The sequence below is a fragment of the Haliotis asinina genome, chromosome 1 (assembly GCF_037392515.1).
Source record: "Haliotis asinina isolate JCU_RB_2024 chromosome 1, JCU_Hal_asi_v2, whole genome shotgun sequence".
NCBI lineage: Eukaryota > Metazoa > Mollusca > Gastropoda > Lepetellida > Haliotidae > Haliotis > Haliotis asinina.
In genome coordinates, this window is record NC_090280.1 from 101,671,053 (window position 1) to 101,691,776 (window position 20,724).

At 44.0% G+C, this 20,724-nt stretch overlaps 1 protein-coding gene across 3 annotated transcripts in view; it reads left to right on the forward strand.

The window, feature by feature from the left end:
- Positions 1-20,212, forward strand: part of LOC137257195 (TBCC domain-containing protein 1-like) — a 30,187-nt gene extending 9,975 nt beyond the window's left edge. Inside the window, exons 8-20 of one of the 3 annotated variants that reach the window (XM_067794603.1) lie at positions 6,759-6,834; positions 7,325-7,424; positions 8,198-8,264; positions 11,739-11,859; positions 15,001-15,091; positions 15,261-15,309; positions 16,053-16,132; positions 16,979-17,055; positions 17,194-17,239; positions 17,870-18,045; positions 18,265-18,362; positions 18,793-18,942; positions 19,366-20,212. In XM_067794603.1, coding sequence (XP_067650704.1) covers positions 6,759-6,834; positions 7,325-7,424; positions 8,198-8,264; positions 11,739-11,859; positions 15,001-15,091; positions 15,261-15,309; positions 16,053-16,132; positions 16,979-17,055; positions 17,194-17,239; positions 17,870-18,045; positions 18,265-18,362; positions 18,793-18,942; positions 19,366-19,443 — 1,209 coding nt within the window. In that variant the 3' untranslated portion in view covers positions 19,444-20,212. Of the gene's footprint in view, positions 1-6,758; positions 6,835-7,324; positions 7,425-8,197; positions 8,265-11,738; positions 11,860-15,000; positions 15,092-15,260; positions 15,310-16,052; positions 16,133-16,978; positions 17,102-17,193; positions 17,240-17,377; positions 17,424-17,869; positions 18,046-18,264; positions 18,363-18,792; positions 18,943-19,365 lie in introns of all 3 variants that reach the window. The other 2 variants (XM_067794602.1, XM_067794601.1) reach the window with 2 other exon arrangements.
- Positions 20,213-20,724: the final 512 nt, after the last annotated feature.

A 20,724-nucleotide genomic window follows, 5' to 3' on the forward strand; every position in this document is an offset into this window, starting at 1 on the left:
AATATTCCCCCAAACCAGCGAAGTAGTGCCGGGAATAACAGTGCAAGAGTAAATATGAGCGTATGTCGACGCTAATAGTGAAAAAACCGTCTATAGGTAGTTTCTCTTTGTGTGTTTTTTTTTTTTTTTTTTTATATATATATATAAAAACACCACCACCAGGGGATATCCGTCACCAATATAACAAGAAATGTTTCGTGAAAACCCCACCACCTCATGATAAACAAAGTCGAGATCTCCGACGCTCATTCAGCTAGGGGAATCACGACTCTGCCCACTGGTGAGAACTGTATGGCCAAACCGAGCACGTTCCCGTGAATGTTTGTCCAGTTGGTAGTGACGGATAAACGTGCTCGGTCGGCTCCAAATAGCCGCAGAGCAGATCTCCTCAATGGGCAGAGCCGCGGCATAAGCCTGTGACGTAGCCACTGCCCTAACAGAATGAGCCTTTAACCCATTAGGGATAGGTAACCCTTTATGAGTATATGCCATACAAATGGCAGAGACAAGCCACCTAGATATGGTTTGCTTGTTCGCCGGCAGACCAGCTCTTCCCCCGCCATAACAACAAAACAACTGGTTATCTTTTCGGATATCAGCAGTTCGTTTGATATAAGCCCTAAGGGTCTTACGGACATCTAAGACGTGAGCACGTCGAAGAGAGGTACCGGGCGAGGGAGGCTGCATGAGCTTAGGGAGCTCGATAGGCGCTGTAACATGAAAAGCGCCTGCGATCTTAGGACGGTAAGAATCCGGCAGTCTAATACTGACCCTGTCTTTGTGAAAGACGGTCAAAGCAGGATCCGCTGACATTGCATGAATGTCACCTACCCGCCTGCCAGACGTTACCGCCACAAGAAAGGCAGCCCTCCACGTTAACAGCTGGAGAGAAAGAGACGATAGCTCGTGAAAAAGAGGACCGGACAACCAGTCAAGAACGACTGACAAGTCCCACGGGGGACTAATCCGCCGGACAGTCGGACGGATCCTATCCACACCCGCTAAAAAACGCTGAACAAGAGGGTGCTGCCCCAAGAGAGCACCGTCAACAGGAATATGGAATGCCGAAATGGCCGTGGAATAGCCCCGAATAGTAGAGGCGGCTAGGCCTGACTCTAACCGGGACTGCAAAAATTCCAGTACTTCAACTAGAGTTGAAGAAAAGGGATCAAGAATCCCCCTGTTGACACACCAGCGCGCATAACAGGCCCATCTATCCTCATATTGAACGTTTGTCGAATCCCTCCGCGAAGCCAGAATTGTGTCTGCAACTGGTGCAGAAATTCCGCTCGCTTGGAGGCGATTCCTGACAGTGGCCAGGCCACCCACTGAATCCTGGGATTCGGGTGCGGCGCTCCGTTCTGGGATAGTAAGTCCGGTCGAAAGGGTAAAAGGACAGGAGGCAATGCCAGAAACCTCATCATTACCGGAAACCAGCTTTGAGACGACCAAAGAGGAGCAAGAAGCACTAACAGTCGAGCTGGTTGGGTGGCAAGCTGCGAGAGGACCCTGGGAATCAGCGGCAGAGGTGGGAACGCCCACAATACCCTGTCCGTCCAATCGAGCTGGAAAGCGTCCTGAGCGATGGCTCTCGGATCCGGTATCCGAGAACAAAACACCGGAATCTGGTTCGTCCCCCCAGAGGCAAACAGATCCACCTGGAACGATCCGAACAACCGGGAGATAATCCCGAATATCTCCCGATGCAACATCCACTCGTGAGGAGCTAGGACACGTCGAGAGAGCGCGTCTGCTCGAACATTGTCCACCCCGGGGAGATACACGGGACACACCCGAACATTGAACCGGTCGCACCACTGTAGAAAGTGCCACGCCTCCTCTAGGAGGGACGGAGAAACCGTACCGCCCTGTTTCAGGATATAGGTCATTGCCGTCTGGTTGTCCATCTCTAGACGTACCACACAGCCTCGAACCGTCTCCCGAAAGTGTTGGAACACTAGCCGGACAGCTCTCAATTCGAGCACATTGATGTGCAGGCGCGTTTCGTGCCGTAACCATAGGCCCGAAACTGAATGGGCGCCCAGCACGCCACCCCACCCTGTGAGGGAAGCGTCCGTCTGAATTGAAAGGGTTGGTGAGGGAGCGTCCAGGTGTAACCCCCTGGATAGATTCCCTACCACTGTCCACCACCGTAAATGAGGAAGGAGCCACTCCGGAGTGAGGAGAATCATCTCGTAACTCCTGCCGTGGGACCACATTCGCGCCAAGGCGTACTGAATAGGTCGCATCCTCAACCGCGCCCTCCAAACAACGTCCACCGTCGCTGCCATGTTGCCTAGCAACTGGAGCCAAACCCGAGCCGAAGCCGAGGGGGACTCGAGGAATTGCATAACAACTCTCTGAACTTTGGAGATCCGATCCGGCGAGAGGGAGACTACGCCTCTCGCTGTGTCGAACCGAGCGCCTAAGAAGATCAGATCCTGTGTAGGAACTAGGTCTGACTTCTTGAGATTGATAATCCAGCCCAACCTGGTGAGAATACACATTATGGCGAATGTTGCGTCTCGACTCAAGTGAGCGGCAAGTGCTCGTATAAGCCAATCGTCCAGGTACGGGTGACAACACCTGCCCTGTGACCTGGCCACTTGCGCTGGGATTAACATAAGCTTGGTGAATACCCTCGGAGCCGTAGCGATGCCGAAGGGAAGCACCCGAAACTGATAGCATACCCCGTCGAAGGAGAACCGCAGGTACTTCCTGAACTCGGGATGCATCGGAACATGCAGGTACGCATCCTTGAGGTCGATGGACGTAAGCCAGTCGCCTCTTTCTACAGATGAGATCACTGACCGTAGTGTCTCCATCTTGAATGACGGTACCTGCAGCATAGTGTTCAGCCGTTTGAGATTGAGAATCGGTCTGAACCCTCCGTCCTTTTTGGTGACCAGGAAATAAGTGGAGTAAAATCCCTCTTGTTCCTGGCCCCCTGGAACCACCTCGATGGCCGCCTTGTCCAGTAAAGACTGAACCTCGGCGCGGAGAACCTCGGCTTTCTCCGGAACTACCGGCACAGGAGTGCGCCGAATTCCGGAAAAGGGAGGCGGGTCTCTCTTCCATAGTGGTAAGTGGCCGTCCCTGAGTGTGGATAGGACCCAGGGGTTGGAGGTTACCTTTTCCCAATCCGACAGGAAGTGGGAAAGGCGGCCACCCACAGGAAGGTTTGGCAGAAGGCAATGAATGCCCGACGTCGGCAGTGCTCCGACTGCTTGATTCGGGTTCACTTGCAAGGGCTCCGGAGGATGACTTACTGGGAAGCCGGGGCCGACTTCCCTTTCCTCGGAAAAGGATGCTGGGGCGCCGCAGCCTTGCCCTTGCCCCTACCCTTACCCTTACCCTTCCGCGCCTGCAAGGGCTGTGCCCACTTAGCAGAGTCCTTGGCCGGAGCCGAAGGATAAGCGGAGGAAAGCACCGGGGGACGCGCACGAGAAGTGTGAGGCTGTTCTAACAAGGGTTTAGACTCCTTGAATGTAGACACAGCCTCCGCGGCCTCCCGGACTACTGATGCCGCTCCCGGGAAGAGAGTAGATCCCATCCGGAATGGCAGTGAAAGTAGCGCTTGCTGAGTGGCCGGCGAATACCGTGCCACGGACAGCCACAGTCTACGGAGGCCCATAACTGCAGACATCATCTGACACGCCGAGGACCTGATCGAGTCCCGCGCCAGATGTGACTGCACCTCCGTAAGCTGTTGAGCGAGCGTAGGGGAAACACACTCCTCCTCAACACCGCCGCCGTCAACAAGCCGACGCTGCAATACCGAAGTATATGCGGCGTGTATTGTGACTTTCAGGCACTGAGCTGCATTTCGGTACTGCTCCTCAAACGACCTATAAGCCGATTTGAGGGCAGTAACGTTAGAGGTGAACGGAGGCAGGCGGCGTCCTTGCTTAGCCGAAGCTAAGGAGCTGCCAGAGGAACCCCCCAGGGCGACCGACGCATAGATACAGTCGTCGACCACTGGAGGGTTATACAAGTCAAGATCACCCATAAGGTAACGTCGGTCTAGCTCCGGCAAATCGAAGCGTGACCGCGCTCCCGTTAAAAGAGGGTTAATCACTTCTGACAATATAGAAGGGAGGATGCGCAACCGAGAATCCACCACCTTGGCTGGGGCAAAAGCCTCACCCGGCAGTCGGAATTCCTCGGGGTCAGGTGTCGCCGAAGCAACCACGACCTGCGGCAGGACAGAAGCAATACGCTCCCGTACCTGCCTCAGCGAGGCGCCGAGCGAAAACGAAAACTCACTCGGCCCACCCCGGTCCTCCCCCTCCTCCATTATCTCCTCGGCGCGATCCCCCATGAGCGACACCTCAGATCTGTCATCTAAGGATAGCTCCGGGGGATCGGTCGAGGGAACATCCGAAAGAGAGAAAGGCCCGAGCAGAGCCGAGCGGCCCGACGCCATAGACCCGACGCCCGAGACTGAGTCTGGGTGGCGGATCGCCGGCAACGCTCCCAACATAGGCATGGTCCCATGACCAACACTGGCAACCTCGGAGTGGCTGGCAACCGACTCTAAAGTCGGTTCCTGCGCACCCCTAATGGAAGTCCCCACACCGGCGCCAGAGGCGTGGCTGGGGAGTCCCACGGAAGCCGAAGCCGGATACACACCCGACTCCGGACGAACGCCGATCTCCTGACGGAGACCGGACATCGCATCCGAAATCAGGGTATGCACCGACGCCATTTGCTGCTGCAACAAAGACGACAGTAAATCAAATGTTAACGGTTGCGAGGGTTCAGTGGGAGGTGCTGCGGAGGTAGAAGCCACCGCTGGAGGTGGAACCGAAGTACCCTTCGCTGGTTTTGCCGTATCCCCCCCCGAGACTGAAGCCGAAGACGCCTTCTTAATATCTTTTTTAGCTTTTTTTGAAGGCGGCTCCTGAGCCCAAATATCCCCCCCCGCCTGGATCAAAGATCTATAAAAGATCAAGTCTGCATGACGGGATTTTTGAGCCCTGGGGGAAAAGTCCTGACATACGGCGCATCCTTGCTCGTCGTGAGCTTCCTCCGCCAAGCAACGCAGGCACAGAATATGCTTATCCCTCGGGGGGAGTCTTGCGTTACAAGTAGCACACCCCTTGAACTGGAAAAAACCGAACCGTGCTATGATTAATAGCAAGGCCCGTTAATCCAACAAACACATGAGTATTTAACAGAAACAATAATACGCACTGGCGATATTTAACCGTTAAATAATAAGAAAGCTATTTATGAAAACATACAATAGCATATAAGGATTTTTTTTTTTTTTTTTTTCCCATGGAAAAGAAAGGTAAAAAACCATACAAATATCCGGTTTGTATTTAAAACCACCTAAAAGAATAGGCAGAAGAAATAACCACCAGGTACGTGCCGCCCGCCATCTTGTCAGCCACATGGCTGAAGACCACGGTAGCCACGAAAAGTTACAACATTTCATGAATGAAAAAGAGTGAAATATGCATTCCTAATACCGCCCGTGCGTTAAAAAGGAACCATACATACGGTTTTCGTAGCTTTCTCACTCATTCTCTTCAATTCGTAGGTTCTCTAAGTATGAGAGCTTGCTGATGGACGACTGTCCTCAATGACGACAGCATGAAAAGTGAGGTATGAGGTACGCAGCGAGAGTTACCTGCTCTTGGCTGTTAAGGGGCCCGAGTGGGGGCCCTGTAGGGGTGGTCTCACAAGACAAAAACGAGTTTTTTGTTTTGTAAAATATTTATTCAATATTGTTACAACTGTCGTAGGCATTTTTAAATGGACATTTTAATGCTATATATGTACCCCAAGGAGGACTTCTTCTGAAAAAGAATCATGCTTTAGACTTCAACCACACGAGCTTTGATGCAAATTATCAACAGACAGCCCATCTGGATCTACGATGGGATGTTATTGTGAAAAATCATCTGCCAGGTCAACTGGATAGACAATTCCACATACCAGCATTATCTTCAATCCTGGAACCTCATGATACTCAGGATTTATCATTATGTCCAGTCTGGAAGGCAACGTTTCAAGCGCCAGCTTATCCCTATATCCACTGAGACACCTACGGAAGTATTCCACAACACTAGTTCGACTGGAATTCATTAGACGAGCAGCACCGAATTTGTTGCTGTTCCTGCGGGGGGCAGGGGGCGTGGGTAGGGGATTTTCTGTACATAATTTTGACAGCCAGCAGAATCCACCATGGCCTGAACTGCATTTTCCGTCGGATTCTTTAAGCAATAAGCATGAGTCAGGATAAGGAAAAATCTGAAAAACTGATATTTTATACTTATCCTGACTCATGACGGAAGCTCTCACAGGCACACTGAATTCCTATAATTCTCATGTTGGGCGATTTACAAGGAGAGAGTAACAAGCATGGTCGGTCAGCTGACCGTTTGCGCGGGAAAAGGAGAGGCTACATGGGTGAGTTTATTTTACGTCCACTTCTTTTGGAAGGAACTTCAGATACGGATTTCAGGTATTGCACTATCTTCGCCAGGGAAGAGGAGATAAACAATAAACATGAGTCAGGATAAGTATAAAATATCAATTTTATTTAAAAAATTACTTTTAAAATCTCATTAATCTCAAAATGTAAATTTTGACTTGATTTAATCTTCAGTGCAATCATAAACACTTTGACATTGATGTTCGTGTATCATTGTACTCCAGCTTCCTTGATTTTTGCTCTTTCTTTCAACTACTGGTTTGTCCTCTCCAGAACGATATCAAAGATTGACAGATTGTGTTGTGTTTTCCAGTCTCTAGACGATCATGGCCACCTGGTATTTGTGCTGTCACATCTCCCAGAGATTCTCGAGCTACTCACAGAACAAGGTACGTACGCCACTTAGTGCAAAATAGGGCTGTAACAATACATCAAACTAACATTGAATTGCAATTATTGAGTCTCCAGTAGAAACTGAAAAACGATCGATCCATGAGGGGCACAGTGAAACAGTCAATACAGTTGATCAAGTGAATGTTGGCAGCAAGAAGTAACATGCCCTGTTAGTAAAGTCAGTGCAAGCACAAAAGAGTTTCATGTTGACACAGGCCTGTCTTTATTTCTGAATTCTCAGCAGAGATGGAAGTTGCAAGGAATTCAGTGTTTGGACCTATTTTGTACTTGGCTTGTCAATAACATGCCTGTCCGATAGAAAAAGACCTGAAATTACTGTCAGATAACAAAACACATGCAGCTGTTGACAACGTTCAACAGTCTGCTGGCACTTTAATCCTTGTCACTGACATTCACATGAAAGACACCTGAAACAGTTTCTACTGCCACACAACTGATGTATAATGTTGTGTGTTTCTACAACAGAAGGGTCTGGCCAACAGGGACTGGCTAGTGGGCCATGCATGACGGAAAGGGCTGTGGATGCCCTCGGCTTCTTGTTGGCAGGGTCCATGGACAAGTTCAAGTGAGTGGCTCCATAGTCTGTAGATACATGTTCACATCTCATTATATACACCAGGATTCAACATTTTGGTGAGTTATCTGCAGGCTCAGCTTGTTGTGTGAGGTAACAGACATATCATGAGGTATTATTAGTTTGCTGTTGATATTGGCGTACCGAAATGACTTGGATTGTAGTTTGCAATGTCAATAAGTGGATTGTCTAACACTGTACTGTATTAAACAGACAGTTGGCAACATTAAGCAAACAGACCAGTATTAGGGCAATGATTGAGGTGGTTACTTGTCGCGCCCACCAACTATATTTATTACATAGGAACAATATGTGGGGATTTTCTTTTGTCTTCAATTCCTTTTTGATTATCTGCTTGATAAGAATACAAGAATCTGTATCAACACATCATATCACCTGAATAAGGAAGTTGTTCCTCGATAAAGTTTGTCCTTATCTGACTCTCCAACTACTGAAAATGCTGTTCAAAGAAGTTCTATTGTGATTGTTGCCCTGTACTCACTTTCAGGAAGCTTTGAATGACACTGTAAGTTGGACATATCTATCTCTCCAATCAAAGCAGAAGCCTAGAAATTTGATGTAGTGCATTATGTAGAATATGTTCAGGTACTGATATCAATTCATGAAACATTGCAATAAAGTGCAATACAATGTCAGTATGGGCATTTGTGGGCTGATACCAGGAATACAGGGCTTCAGTTGGTATTTGTACGATGTTGTTTGTACCATAACAATGTAAGTATGCGTGTCATACCTGGTTCCAGAACCCTCTCCCCTCTGAAGGACATAGCATCTCTACAGACTGTCCAGTCCAGCAGTGGATACTCAAAGGTAATTCTGCATTTAAACATTGTTGCACAGTCTTTCAGTGATGACACTTAACTTGTCTCCATTTACCAGTGACACCCTTGACAACCCTCTTGACACCCCTCTTTACTGACTCCTTCCTGCAGCTCATCTCTAATTCCATCACCTCAACTTACTTCACCTGGGGTGATGCACTCTATGAACAAATCCATGGCCTTCCCATGGGATCCCCTCTCTCCTATCCTTTCTGAAATCTACATGACTTCAGAGCCCAACAACAAACCCTCAGCACCTCACTAATCAAACCAACCTGCTGGTTCAGGAGGGTTGATGACACTTTTGTTATTCTCCCTCACGACAATGACCTCTCTGAATTTCTCCAACATGTTAACCAACAACACCCCCGCATCCAATTTACTGTTGAAACTGAAAACAACTCACAACTACCCTTTCTTGACGTCCTTGTCACCCGCAATACTGACAACAGTATCCAAACCTCTGTCTATCGCAAACCTACCCACACTGACCAATACCTTTTTGATTCTAATCACCCCCTCAGAACCAAAACCAGCGTTATCTCCACCCTCACCCGCCGTGCTGTAAAGTTATCCTCTCTCCCCCCTAAACCTGAACTAAATCATCTCAGGCACGTCTTTACCAAACTCAGCAACTAACCTAGTAAACTTGTCGACCGCATCATCAACTCCACTATCAACCCCACGCCTAAACGCAAAACTACTAAGTCTGACTCAGCTCCTGTTCGCATCTCACTTCCTTACAAGTTACATTGGCAAAACATCACACCGCATTAGCCGTCTACTCAAGCAACAAGCAGACATCGACACATATTTCACCACAGCCACACCCATCAAAACCGTCATCAGGGCAAATGGTAGGAAACATCCCACAACAAAACCAGAGCCTAAGGGTGTGGTATACAACATCAGCTGCAACTGTGGCAGCAACTACATTGGGGAAACATCCAGACCACTAAACATTCACATCAAGGAACGCAAGACATCAACAAACAAAGCAGACAAAAAATCAGCCATTTCAGAACACATTACCAAATTTCCTGACCACAAAATCAATTGGGACACTATCAAAACACTCTCCAGCAACAGACATGAGTACAAGCAGAGAAAATTAGCAGAAGCTATTCACATCCGCAGACACAACCCTTCTATAAACAGGGATCAGGATATATTTCTACCTAACCAACTGGACACTTTAATCAAGAAATATTAATCTCTGGCTTCCATCACTAATCCTCTATTAACTGGTCTCCTCAACGCTGTAATCCCCCACCCCTGGCTTCACACTAATTACTGGTTATGTCAACAACTCAGGTTATATCCTTTGATGTTTTTGTTATCTCATCTCCTCAATTACGTTGTTGTTATTGTTAATCTCCTCAGCAATATCTCATGTACCTGTATATAAACTGTTACACCTTGTCCTCCCATATGCTTGAAAAAGGTATAAGAATCCATACCGAAATGTCTATATTAGCTTTTGTGAAAATAAAGGCGTTGATCATCCATAAAACTTGTTCCGTCACCTTCAGCTCAGCAACTTCTAAAATGCCTCTAAAACAGTTTATCATCATCCAGGAGAGAATTCTTGTCAAAGACCAGATGGTAAATTCCAGGATGACTCTGGCTCACAAGATTTGACAAATCTTCCCCACTGGGTCATATCTAGGAAATCAGAATGGAAGCTTGTTAAGTTTATACATTTGCATGTACTTTCTCAAAAGCAAATCTCAGTTCTGTATTTTGAAAATGAACATAAATGGTCTCTTTTGAATTAGGATTACTAATGCCTGCACCACGTTGCGAATATTGTGCCATAATTACATCATTTCTGACTGCCTTGTTTTTTGTGGTATGTTTTGTTTAAAGGTCACATGCAACCAAAAAATCAAACATAATTAAAACACATTTATCACTTATTCATGACATATAATATACATTGCTGCTAAAAAAAACAAATAAACAAAATTATAAGCGTACAATCGCGGTTCAAAGGTGCAATATTTTGTACTTGGGCTTACTTCCCCCGAAATGAAGCCCTCGGGAGACCGAACCCAGTCATAGCGGGTGGCTATGCATCCAAGTGTAACGAAGGCTTCCGATTGGCTGATTCATTTGCTGATATGCTGAGGGTTCATTGCGTGTACAGAAAGATGATCTGTTTGATGGGCATTTTAGAAGTATAGCCAGGCACAAGAAAGTAAGATTCTTTATGGATAACAACTTCTTTTTGTGTACTTGATACGTCGTTTCAGTATGGATTCATATACTGTTGTCAAACAAAATCATATACACGAAAAGAAGTCGTTATCCATGAAGAATGTATATAGAGATGTTGGGTTTGGAAAATAATTGTTCTCTGAATTTGCGCTCGATCCAATAAAAAATCATGTCAGTAGAGATGGTAAACTACTGCGTGGCTGGAATCTGTCATTCGTCCAAGTACAAAGCAGGACTTGAAACTGACAAGAGTTTGCACCAGTTTCCGTGAGATCCAGTCATCCGAAAAAAGTGAATGTAGTTTGTTTGCAACCCACAGATATAAAAACGTCATGTGTATCACACGTGCCTAATTACATAATGTGGCAGACACGGGACTCGGGTGCACGCGTCATGAATCAACTTGTTTTCTTTATGTCGTATAGTCTGATAGGTGTTAAGTTCAAATTGCACGTGGTCAATGATTGAAGCTGTGTATTGCATGTTGTCTTTAGCAGACAGGCAGACAGACATATAGGTGTCAATAAACCAGACATTGAGCTTTCTCTGTGACAGAGACTGCTTACCACAATCAACAAGTTGTTTTACGTAACGAGTAGATTAATTACTTGTTTGTGTACACAACCAAGATTAGACTACTGCTCACGACCTCAGACGCTGGGCATGCATACTGTTTCATGCTCCGTGAAACTATTCACTGCGCATGCGTTATGGACGCAGCGCAGCACAGCAGTTGAAACCAGTTTTCCTCCCAGCGCTGGGGGGAATTTAGTGAAACGTTTGAACTCCGATTTCGCGGGCTTTTTTTCATCGCGTTTTTTTTTCAACTTTATAGGTTGAATTGGCACTTTTTATGATTTGTTTCGGTAAGTGCATACCGAAAGGTACCAGAATCTGCAAAGTTGTGTTTTACGTTGCATGTGACCTTTAAGCAAATGTTTTGAAACAGGAACAAGTGGCAAGGCTGTCACAAGCAATAACTGTGATTGTTAACAGATGGTGTTGACAAATTACAGAATGTGATGAACCCAGGTTGTCTGACGTCATTTTGATTTTATGGACAAAGGTCATGCAGATTTTGTATTGAAATAAGCTGCTGTGAAGGTGATGGTAATAAACATCAGACCAAGATACGATTGGTCTGAGAGCCAGCTGTCCCATGTTATGATATATAAAGACCCCCCTCTGAGTGTCAGCAGTATCTCTGTGGATGACACTTTAAGATTATGAATGACTGTTCCAGATGACTCGAGCCTTCACGGTCCGTCTCTTCCAGACCTGGATCAAGGACTGCCTTGTCCAGAACCCTTTTGGAATATCAGCCTGTATTGCCACAGGGATGAGACTCTCTTGGCCATTTGCAGGTAAATCCAGGTGTAGAGGTAACCTCAGCAATACTGTATGGACTGGTCCATGACAGCTGTTGACTTATTTCAGTGTGTGTCATCCTTCCCCAGCAGCAGTTTATTTTATACTGTCTATAATGATTTAATGTTATGATAGTGAACTAGTTTAACAGTTATATAGCTGTGATACTCTAGTATTTTTACTGTCCTTCGATGACACATTTTCATTTTCTAACTTTATTTATGTTCATATTGATAAAAAATAGATTGTTCTCATCATGATATGGCTGAATTATTGCTGATAACTCTCACAGAAATAAAGACACCAAAGAAATCTTACAGGGTATCTGTTTGTCAGTATGTGTTTGTCAGTAATAGGTTAAAGGGGCACTGATGCGGAGCGAATAATGTTTCTCGCCAACGGTCTAAGTACGAAACCAAGCAGCAAATTGCTCAGCACCTGCTCCCTCCACCAGGACGGACAAAGGGACTGGGCTCCTGTCCACATTAGCAGAATTTCTTCACCCTAAAAAGTGAGGAGGCCGGATGCCCATCACATGCAGTTATTTAAAAATATCCATGGTATTCCTTATCTGATTGTAACAAAATATCCCAGCAGTGTAGTTTTTTTTTCTGATGCCTGGATGGTATAGTGACTGATCCAATTTGATCCTATTTCTGTGTTTTTTATCTCGATATTTAATCATGTAGTGTGAAAATGTGATGTCTACATACACGTAGCAAGCCATTTGTTTCATAGAAGTCCGAAAGATTGCCTATGTGCTTTTCTTATGTAACAACGAAGTTCCGTTGGTATCCTCAAAGCAGTTTCGGCCCAAAAGTGTTTTCAGGCTGCATGCGACACAGAGATCACATCTTCCTTGCTGTAACTCACGTTTGATGGTATAAATCTACACGTGTTATTTGTCATCATTCACTTGATGGTCAGTTAATGAATTTATAATGGGTATAAATGGTGGTAACACCATTAAAATTACTTGACATAGGTTCCCATTTGGCATTTCTTCTGTCTTGAGTAAATACTCAACATTATAAATTAAGGTCTGTAGTGGCAAATGTATTGCATGTTATGTAATATGTGCATGTAAGTGATGCAAGACTGTTTATCAGCTGAGTTACAAAAACAAACATCGTTCAAAGGATTAACCGATAACACACTGTTTAATTACTTCCACAGGGGATTTGTCAAAAAGGCAGTGTTTATGAGTGTAGATTTACTTAATCTACACTGAAAACACCCTGTCATAAAGTTTGAGTGTAAAAACAACATCCTTCCTACAAAGAATTAACTGCCTTGATTGATTGATTGCTGCTCATTATTGGCTAACTAATGGCAGACATCATACAGTTAGTTGCCAGGTGTGCTGTCCTGGCTGACCAATGAGATTATGCATACACCAGTGTGAAAACTTTTCAAACGATGTGTCACTTTTTTGCACATTAGACTGTTATGGAGTCACAAGTTATAGACACAAGATATAGAGCAGGATTATTTACCAGCTGCAGATGAATGGAATATCGTTCTTTTATATGGATATTGATGGATACTTTCCTGAACAAGGTAGTAGCCTGACATTGTTGCTGTAACTTTTGTCTGTCTGAAATTTAATATTTGCATTTAATTTATTTCTTGTAGCATTCAGCAGAATCTGTATTACAGAAAACATGCACTAGGTTGCAAATATGTGAAATATGATTCACGTTGGCAATCTATACAATGTTTAGATATTAAAATCATGTTAGAAATTCACTGTTAGTATAAGGATACCATGTGGGGTTTTTTTATTACCTTTCAAAATGCATACAAATGTGACAAGGAACTAATTAGGTTTATAAGACAAAATATAAAGACCTACACTGACTTGGTCATTTTTTAGTCCTAACATATTTTTTTTAATATTAGAGGCAGATGAGTAAACTTGATTTGTTTTCATAATAACAAAGTAAAATGACTTCATCTTTGTTGATCAGTCTACACATAAACTATCAACTGTGCATATGGGAGGCGCCGCAGAGATCACGAACCAGTCACGAATTCTGGGATATCAGCCGGGTACTCCCGTGAGAAAAACAATAACAAAAGAAACCACCGGCCCACAGAAATTGCTCCGCATCAGTGCCCCTTTAACTGTTACTATTTTTCAGTTTGTTTAAAATACAATATTCTAGCATTTCTATACATACTGAAACAATAAAATCTTTAAAAATGGCCAAGTATGACGATTCAAGGTTTGAACTTATGATCATCAAAAACCACGAAATACCTGGAATAATATAAAACTTGCAAGTACTTAAGATAATACATTGTGTTATGATAAGAAATGAATCTAATTATACTATGCGTGATCTCCGTTTCTGACATTGCTGGAATATTGTTAGAAGCAAAGAAAATCCAAATTATTCATTCCACTGTAACACGTGGGATTTACAGATCAGGAAGACATCCTTGGTCAACATGAAACCTGTCAGCAGATCTGACTTGAAACAAACCAAAAAAACCCCTAAGTAGTGGTCTCAAGGGTACATGTTCTGATAAAACTCCGCTTGTACCCTGGATCCATCCCCATCAACCCAATAATTTTATTACCTCCCTTTGCCAGCTTTTTATCCAAGCAGGTGTCTATGCAGGAAATCTACGCAACCAATCACTGGTTTCTATCAGAACTCTCTTTTGCTTCATTTCTCGAACTGATTAAACTTGGCAACACAATTGTTACTGAGATACCCAGAAAGAGGTAGAAGGAGTTCTTGCCTATATATTTTGAAGGTTTCGGACCAGTCTATTTGTCGGTATGATTTTTATCCCAAATCTGATATGCACAGCAACCAAATTTTGTGACTGTGGCCACTGTCTTTGTTTAAACTGCCAAGCTCTGTTGTGAAGGCTTAGCTGATTGGCTACTGTGAAAAGGAGGAGCCAGGAAAGGGAGGCAATAAAATTATCGTAGATGCATCAGGGGTACTAGTGGAGATTTATCAGAACATATTACTCTCGAGACTATTAAGGGTGAGTTACAGTAAGAGAGCAAGGTAGCTACAATACCACAAGCAAGTGTGGCAGTTGGTGTATAAATCAACAGAGACATGGTGTCTGCACTGGTCAACTCGTGGTCAAGTCAGTCTGTTGTTTGTCACCAGGTGAGGAGGGCAAGGGGGATGTCCCCACTCGAAGCAAACGTGGGAAGATTGCCACAAACGCGAACGTCATCCCCAAGGAACACATGAAAGGGTAGGGAGGAGAAGTCATGAAGGCTGTTGTAGCTGTTACGTTCACTCTTTAGAAGTAAGAGATATAGATAATTATGAATATCGAAAACACTTCTAATAACGTAAATGTTATCTTGGCTTTCCTTTTCTTTGTAGGAATCCTTTCAAGTCTTTGACTTTAATTGTTTCAGCAACAAGATGATCATAATGAGTCAAGTCAGTAAGGAAACTATAGCCAGGGTAAGTATTCAAGAAATGTCTTAAGAACGTTACTAGGATCATTCTAATAATTAAAATCAGATCTTTTACTGCCCGCATCATCACCTATGAAGATCCGGGCTAGTATCAGACATCAACAATCCATGCTTGTAAGAAGTGTCTGACGCTCAGTTTTGATAGATGTCTTCATATCCCAAATGATCAGTGTTCATGATGTCAGTTACCTGACATTCTGGTCCAGACTTAATTATTTATGAACTGTTGTGATATTGCTGGAGTATTGCTGAGTGCATCATTAAACCACAGACAAAGAAAAACAGAACAAGTCCCTTGGTTTATGTCCAGAACCTTCATTACTTCAGCATTACCTCACCATAGTAGATACAGTGATGATCCTGCAGTGTGACAAATGTTGGTGTCACTTAATCTACATTCACATATTTCCTCACAGGTAATTATTATCTGGAGAGTGAGTGAGGTTAGTTTTAAGTGGCTTTCGGTAATATGCCAGCAATATCAAGACAGGAGACCAGGAATGGACTACATACATTGTGCCCGTGTGGGGAATCGAACCTGGGTCTTAGACGAGACAAGTGAATGCTTTAACCGGTAGACTACCCCACTACCCCTATATTCCAGAGAATTGTTGTTAAGCTTTCAAATGGCACTTCTTGTCAGCCTTTAAGCTGCATACGAGAGTAATGAAATCATGGCTACACTCAGTTCCCTGTCCCAGTGTGTAAAGCTGTGTGTATTTCTAACAGAGCTCCAACACCCTGGAGCTGAGCAGCGTGAAGATTCATCGCAGTCACCACTCCTATCTCTATCTTCTCTCACCGCTAAGGTAAGTAATCATAGCAACTCGGTAATGGTGATTGGAATAAATGAGTCATGGAATTTTTGTTTGAGTTTCTCAAATGTGGATTGGTTTTAGTGAAAACAAAATTAGAAATTGACAATGGAAAATTAGTTGGACATGTATGACATATTACTACAAGTATCAGCACCTGACCATGGACTTAAACCATTTCATCCCTTAGAAGTCCTTTCTTCATGCTTAATCGCCACTGCCGTATGCTATTTCTAAACCAGATGACCTGTGAAGGTCACGAGTTAGAATAGGCCTTCAGCAACCCATGCTTGCCACAAAGGCGACTATGCTTGTTGTAAGAGGCGACTAACGGGATCGGGTGGTCAGACTCGCTGTCTTGGTTAACACATGTCATTGATTCCCAATTGCGCTGATCGATGCTCATGTTGTTGATCACTGGTTTGTCTGGTCCAGACTCGATTATTTACAGACCGCTGCCATATAGCTGGAATATTGCGGAGTGTGGCGTAAAACTAAACTCACTCACTCACCCTAAACCAGACATTTAGACAGATGGCATAGTGACCTACTCATTGCCGTTGTTCCCTCCTAATTCTCAATGATTGCTAGTACTTGATATCTTGATGTATCGTCTCTGAAACATACAGGCCGTAAGGAGTTGAAACGTATGAATGGCATTGGCCATTGTCTCCTAAAACTGCTCCAAGAATTCAAATCTGACTTTTGGCATTGTTCACAGGTCAGGTGAGCTGCAGAACAATTTGGCTCTAATATCTGACAAAAGTCGCTTGCTATGGAATGGTTTTAATGATTTTGATTTTGTGGGGGACTGCGAATCATCAATATTTTCTGTTACAGATCGGTGACGATAGAGAAGTGTCGGAATACAACTGTTGTGTTGGGGCCGGTGGAGACCTGTGTACACCTTAGTAACTGTGAGAATGTTACAGTCATAGCCATTTGTCGTTCCATCATGGTCAGGTGAGAATGTTACTGTCATAGCCGTTTGTCGTTCCATCATGGTCAGGTGAGAATGTTACAGTCAGAGCCGTTTGTCGTTCCATCATGGTCAGGTGAGAATGTTACAGTCATAGCCGTTTGTCGTTCCATCATGGTCAGGTGAGAATGTTACAGTCATTGCCGTTTGTGGTTCCATCGTGGTCAGGTGAGAATGTTACAATCATAGCCGTTTGTCGTTCCATCATGGTCAGGTGAGAATGTTACAATCATAGCCGTATGTCGTTCCATCATGGTCAGGTGAGAATGTTACAGTCATAGCCGTTTGTCGTTCCATCATGGTCAGGTGAGAATGTTACAGTCATTGCCGTTTGTGGTTCCATCGTGGTCAGGTGAGAATGTTACAATCATAGCCGTTTGTCGTTCCATCATGGTCAGGTGAGAATGTTACAATCATAGCCGTATGTCGTTCCATCATGGTCAGGTGAGAATGTTACAATCATAGCCGTTTGTCGTTCCATCATGGCCAGGTGAGAATGTTACAGTCATAGCCGTTTGTCGTTCCATCATGGCCAGGTGAGAATGTTACAATCATAGCCGTTTGTCGTTCCATCATGGCCAGGTGAGAATGTTACAATCATAGCCGTTTGTTGTTCCATCATAGTCAGGTGAGAATGTGTCACCAAACTGGTATTTTACATCACGATTGGTCTACCGATATGTTTATTTGATAACCTTCAAGTATTATTCTCTAACCTTGACAGATTGCTAAATGCTTCATCTATATTCCAGTGGGTGTACTCTGTGCACGCTGCACCTGCTGACCCCAACACGACCCATGCTGCTGAGTGGGAATGACACAATCCTCCTGGCTCCATACCATACGTTCTACCCCCAGCTGGAGGAACACATGTCTCTAGTGGGCATCTCCGCATCTCTAAACCAGTGGGACATGCCACTGTGTGTGGGTGAGTAACCATCTTGTGGACAGTTTCTTATCTTAAGGTTTAGTCCTCAGAATTGTTTTCCATCCTGCATAGATTTTGGGCCCCGTTTCACAAAGTTATTGTAGTGCTACGACTGTCATGAGTATTTGTTACCTTATGGAAAGTATGACAGTCATTGCACTGTGATGGCTTTGTGAAATTGGGCCTTGATTTCTACGTATGTGGCAAACTGTGTTGCAGGGCCTGATCACCGAGACGAGACTCCTGTCTGGGAAATAATGCCAGTACATGAGTTCTTCACCTTCACTGTACCCTTTGACATGGAGGGCCCCACCAAGGTAAGTTAGCTGTGTAGCTTCACATTATTTTGTGCTTGTCATCAGACTGTAGTTTGTAATGTATGCCGTAGCCGTTGTGTAATGAGTTCCTATTCACACTAGTCACAAGACCTCTCTGTTTGATACATGGATGCAGTGCTTCAACCATTGCACCATTCACACTAAAATATATGCAGTGGCATTTTTTGTCAGTGCTAGAGAGTTGGTGCCACATTTAACATAGTCCACAGGTCTTCTATACCGTGGTTATGATGAATGGCAAAAGTGTGCACTGGGACACATTTTAGTAATTAAAGTTCCAATTGGCAACACACAAAAAATTCTGGCAGAAGCACTGCAGCTGAGGTTGCTGATAGGTGTCAGTGTGACATCAGCATCAGCCATAGCCCATTCTAGCTCAGCATAAAACAACAGTCTTTGAACTCTGTAGTCAATACCTGGAGGCCTGGCTAGCCGGTATCAGAAGGCAGTCAGTCAGCGTCACAAGGAGATTGACCGATGGCAGAAGATGGTGAAAGATGCAGGACTGACACGGGACCAGCGCAAGGAGTTCCAGAGTCTGGTTGAGACAAGGTTCCATGTAAGTTGTCTGGGATACATACACTGGATCTGTGGTGCAATGTTCAGTTTATGCAGGTGTGACCCATGACCCAGTTAAGTGAGGGTGTAGGCAGAGGAATGTACGAATGACAGCAGTAATATTTCTTGCCTTGTGGCTACCTGCTGTAGATACTGCTCTAGAGTTTGGTGGAGTCCAGAAGGATACATGCTTGAGGTAGGGCCCAAGTGATTCCTATCACCAATCACAGTGCTCAGTATTTTTGATATATGTTATGACATCTTCAAGGTCACACAATGGGTAGCAAAGCCTTGTTTGGTGGAGGGAGTCAATGATATACACCACTCAGATATATGCCACTGTGGAAAACTACATTATCTCAGCTAATAATAACCAGGGTTCCGGTTCACATGTTAATGTTACATCTGTCGTAACTCCTTACAGGTGTGGTTATCTGAGATGGGACACAAGAAGGAACTTGATAGTCTGGTGTTACCCTTACAGTCTCATGGCAAGAGATGAGGATCACCTCAATAGTGGTGCCCTGCCAAGACAAGAGATGAAACTCATCTCACAGTCTTGGCCTACAGTCCCAGGACAAGAGATGAGATTCAACAGTTTGAATCTTGGCTTCAAGTTTATTACCATTTACAAGAACATTTGATTAGATTATACTGACATGGTCTGAGCAGGATTAGAAATTACCTGCTCCTGCTGACTAGTCATCTGTGTCGTGCTGTCAGCATTCCTCCACTATGGTAATTGTTATTTCAAATGAATTACAAAGTAAGTGTACATATATAATACATTTGTTGATGCACTGATGAAATATCTCTACATGCTCTGGAACATGTTATGGAATAAGATATCATTGAATTACCCAAGTTTGCCTGAAAACACTGGAACACTAGGAGGAACCCAGATAGTGAATGAATTTGTTTTAAGCCTAACTCACTTCAGTTCTCAACATAATGTGTATAGGATAATATATAGGACATTTATGATACATTTTGTATCACACTTAAAGGTTTCAAAATCCTTCTTGTACTGAAATAATTTAAATTCATGCAAATGTTCAGTATATCGCCTGAGCACAATGTGATATATATATTTTCACATCAGGTGCATTGGGATGCATGTCTTTTGTACTAAGATTGTTATGTATTACCTGAAAGGTGTGACACATAACTAGTCGTGAAATGCTGGTCCTAAACTTCTTTATAGTGATATATCGTGTGGTCATTAGTCTCACATATATACCTTGGACTTGCAATTAAATTGAAGACGAAAATGTTCCTTGTTGTTGTTTTTCCATGAAGAATATGTTTACGTTACCATGTACAGAAATTTGATAAAGGCAAGATACTGTCTTTATACTATTATCGTTGGACTTTTCAGTCTACTTCTTAGTATCGATCTCAAGCAGGCATGCCAGCCATAAAGTACCTCACTCACACCTGCTGCTACTAACTTCTAAAATGCCAATCAAAAATATCGTAAATCTGCCTGTAGAAAAGATCACAAAATATTACGGTACACAGAAATAATAACAAATCAGGGACTGTAATTTTTACACTTTTGTTCATTGGTTATTGGTAATTCATTATCTGAAGAGTTGATTTCAATGAAGGTACATCATGATGGATGAATCCTGTTGTGAATATCAACATGCATTGCATGGACAGTAATGGCTTATCAAAGAAGAAACAGGTCCATAAGATACCCCAATAAGATTCATATTACTAGCTGGTCACCGAGAACATTGCGCCCTTGATTTAATGCAAGTATGTTCCCTATAAACAC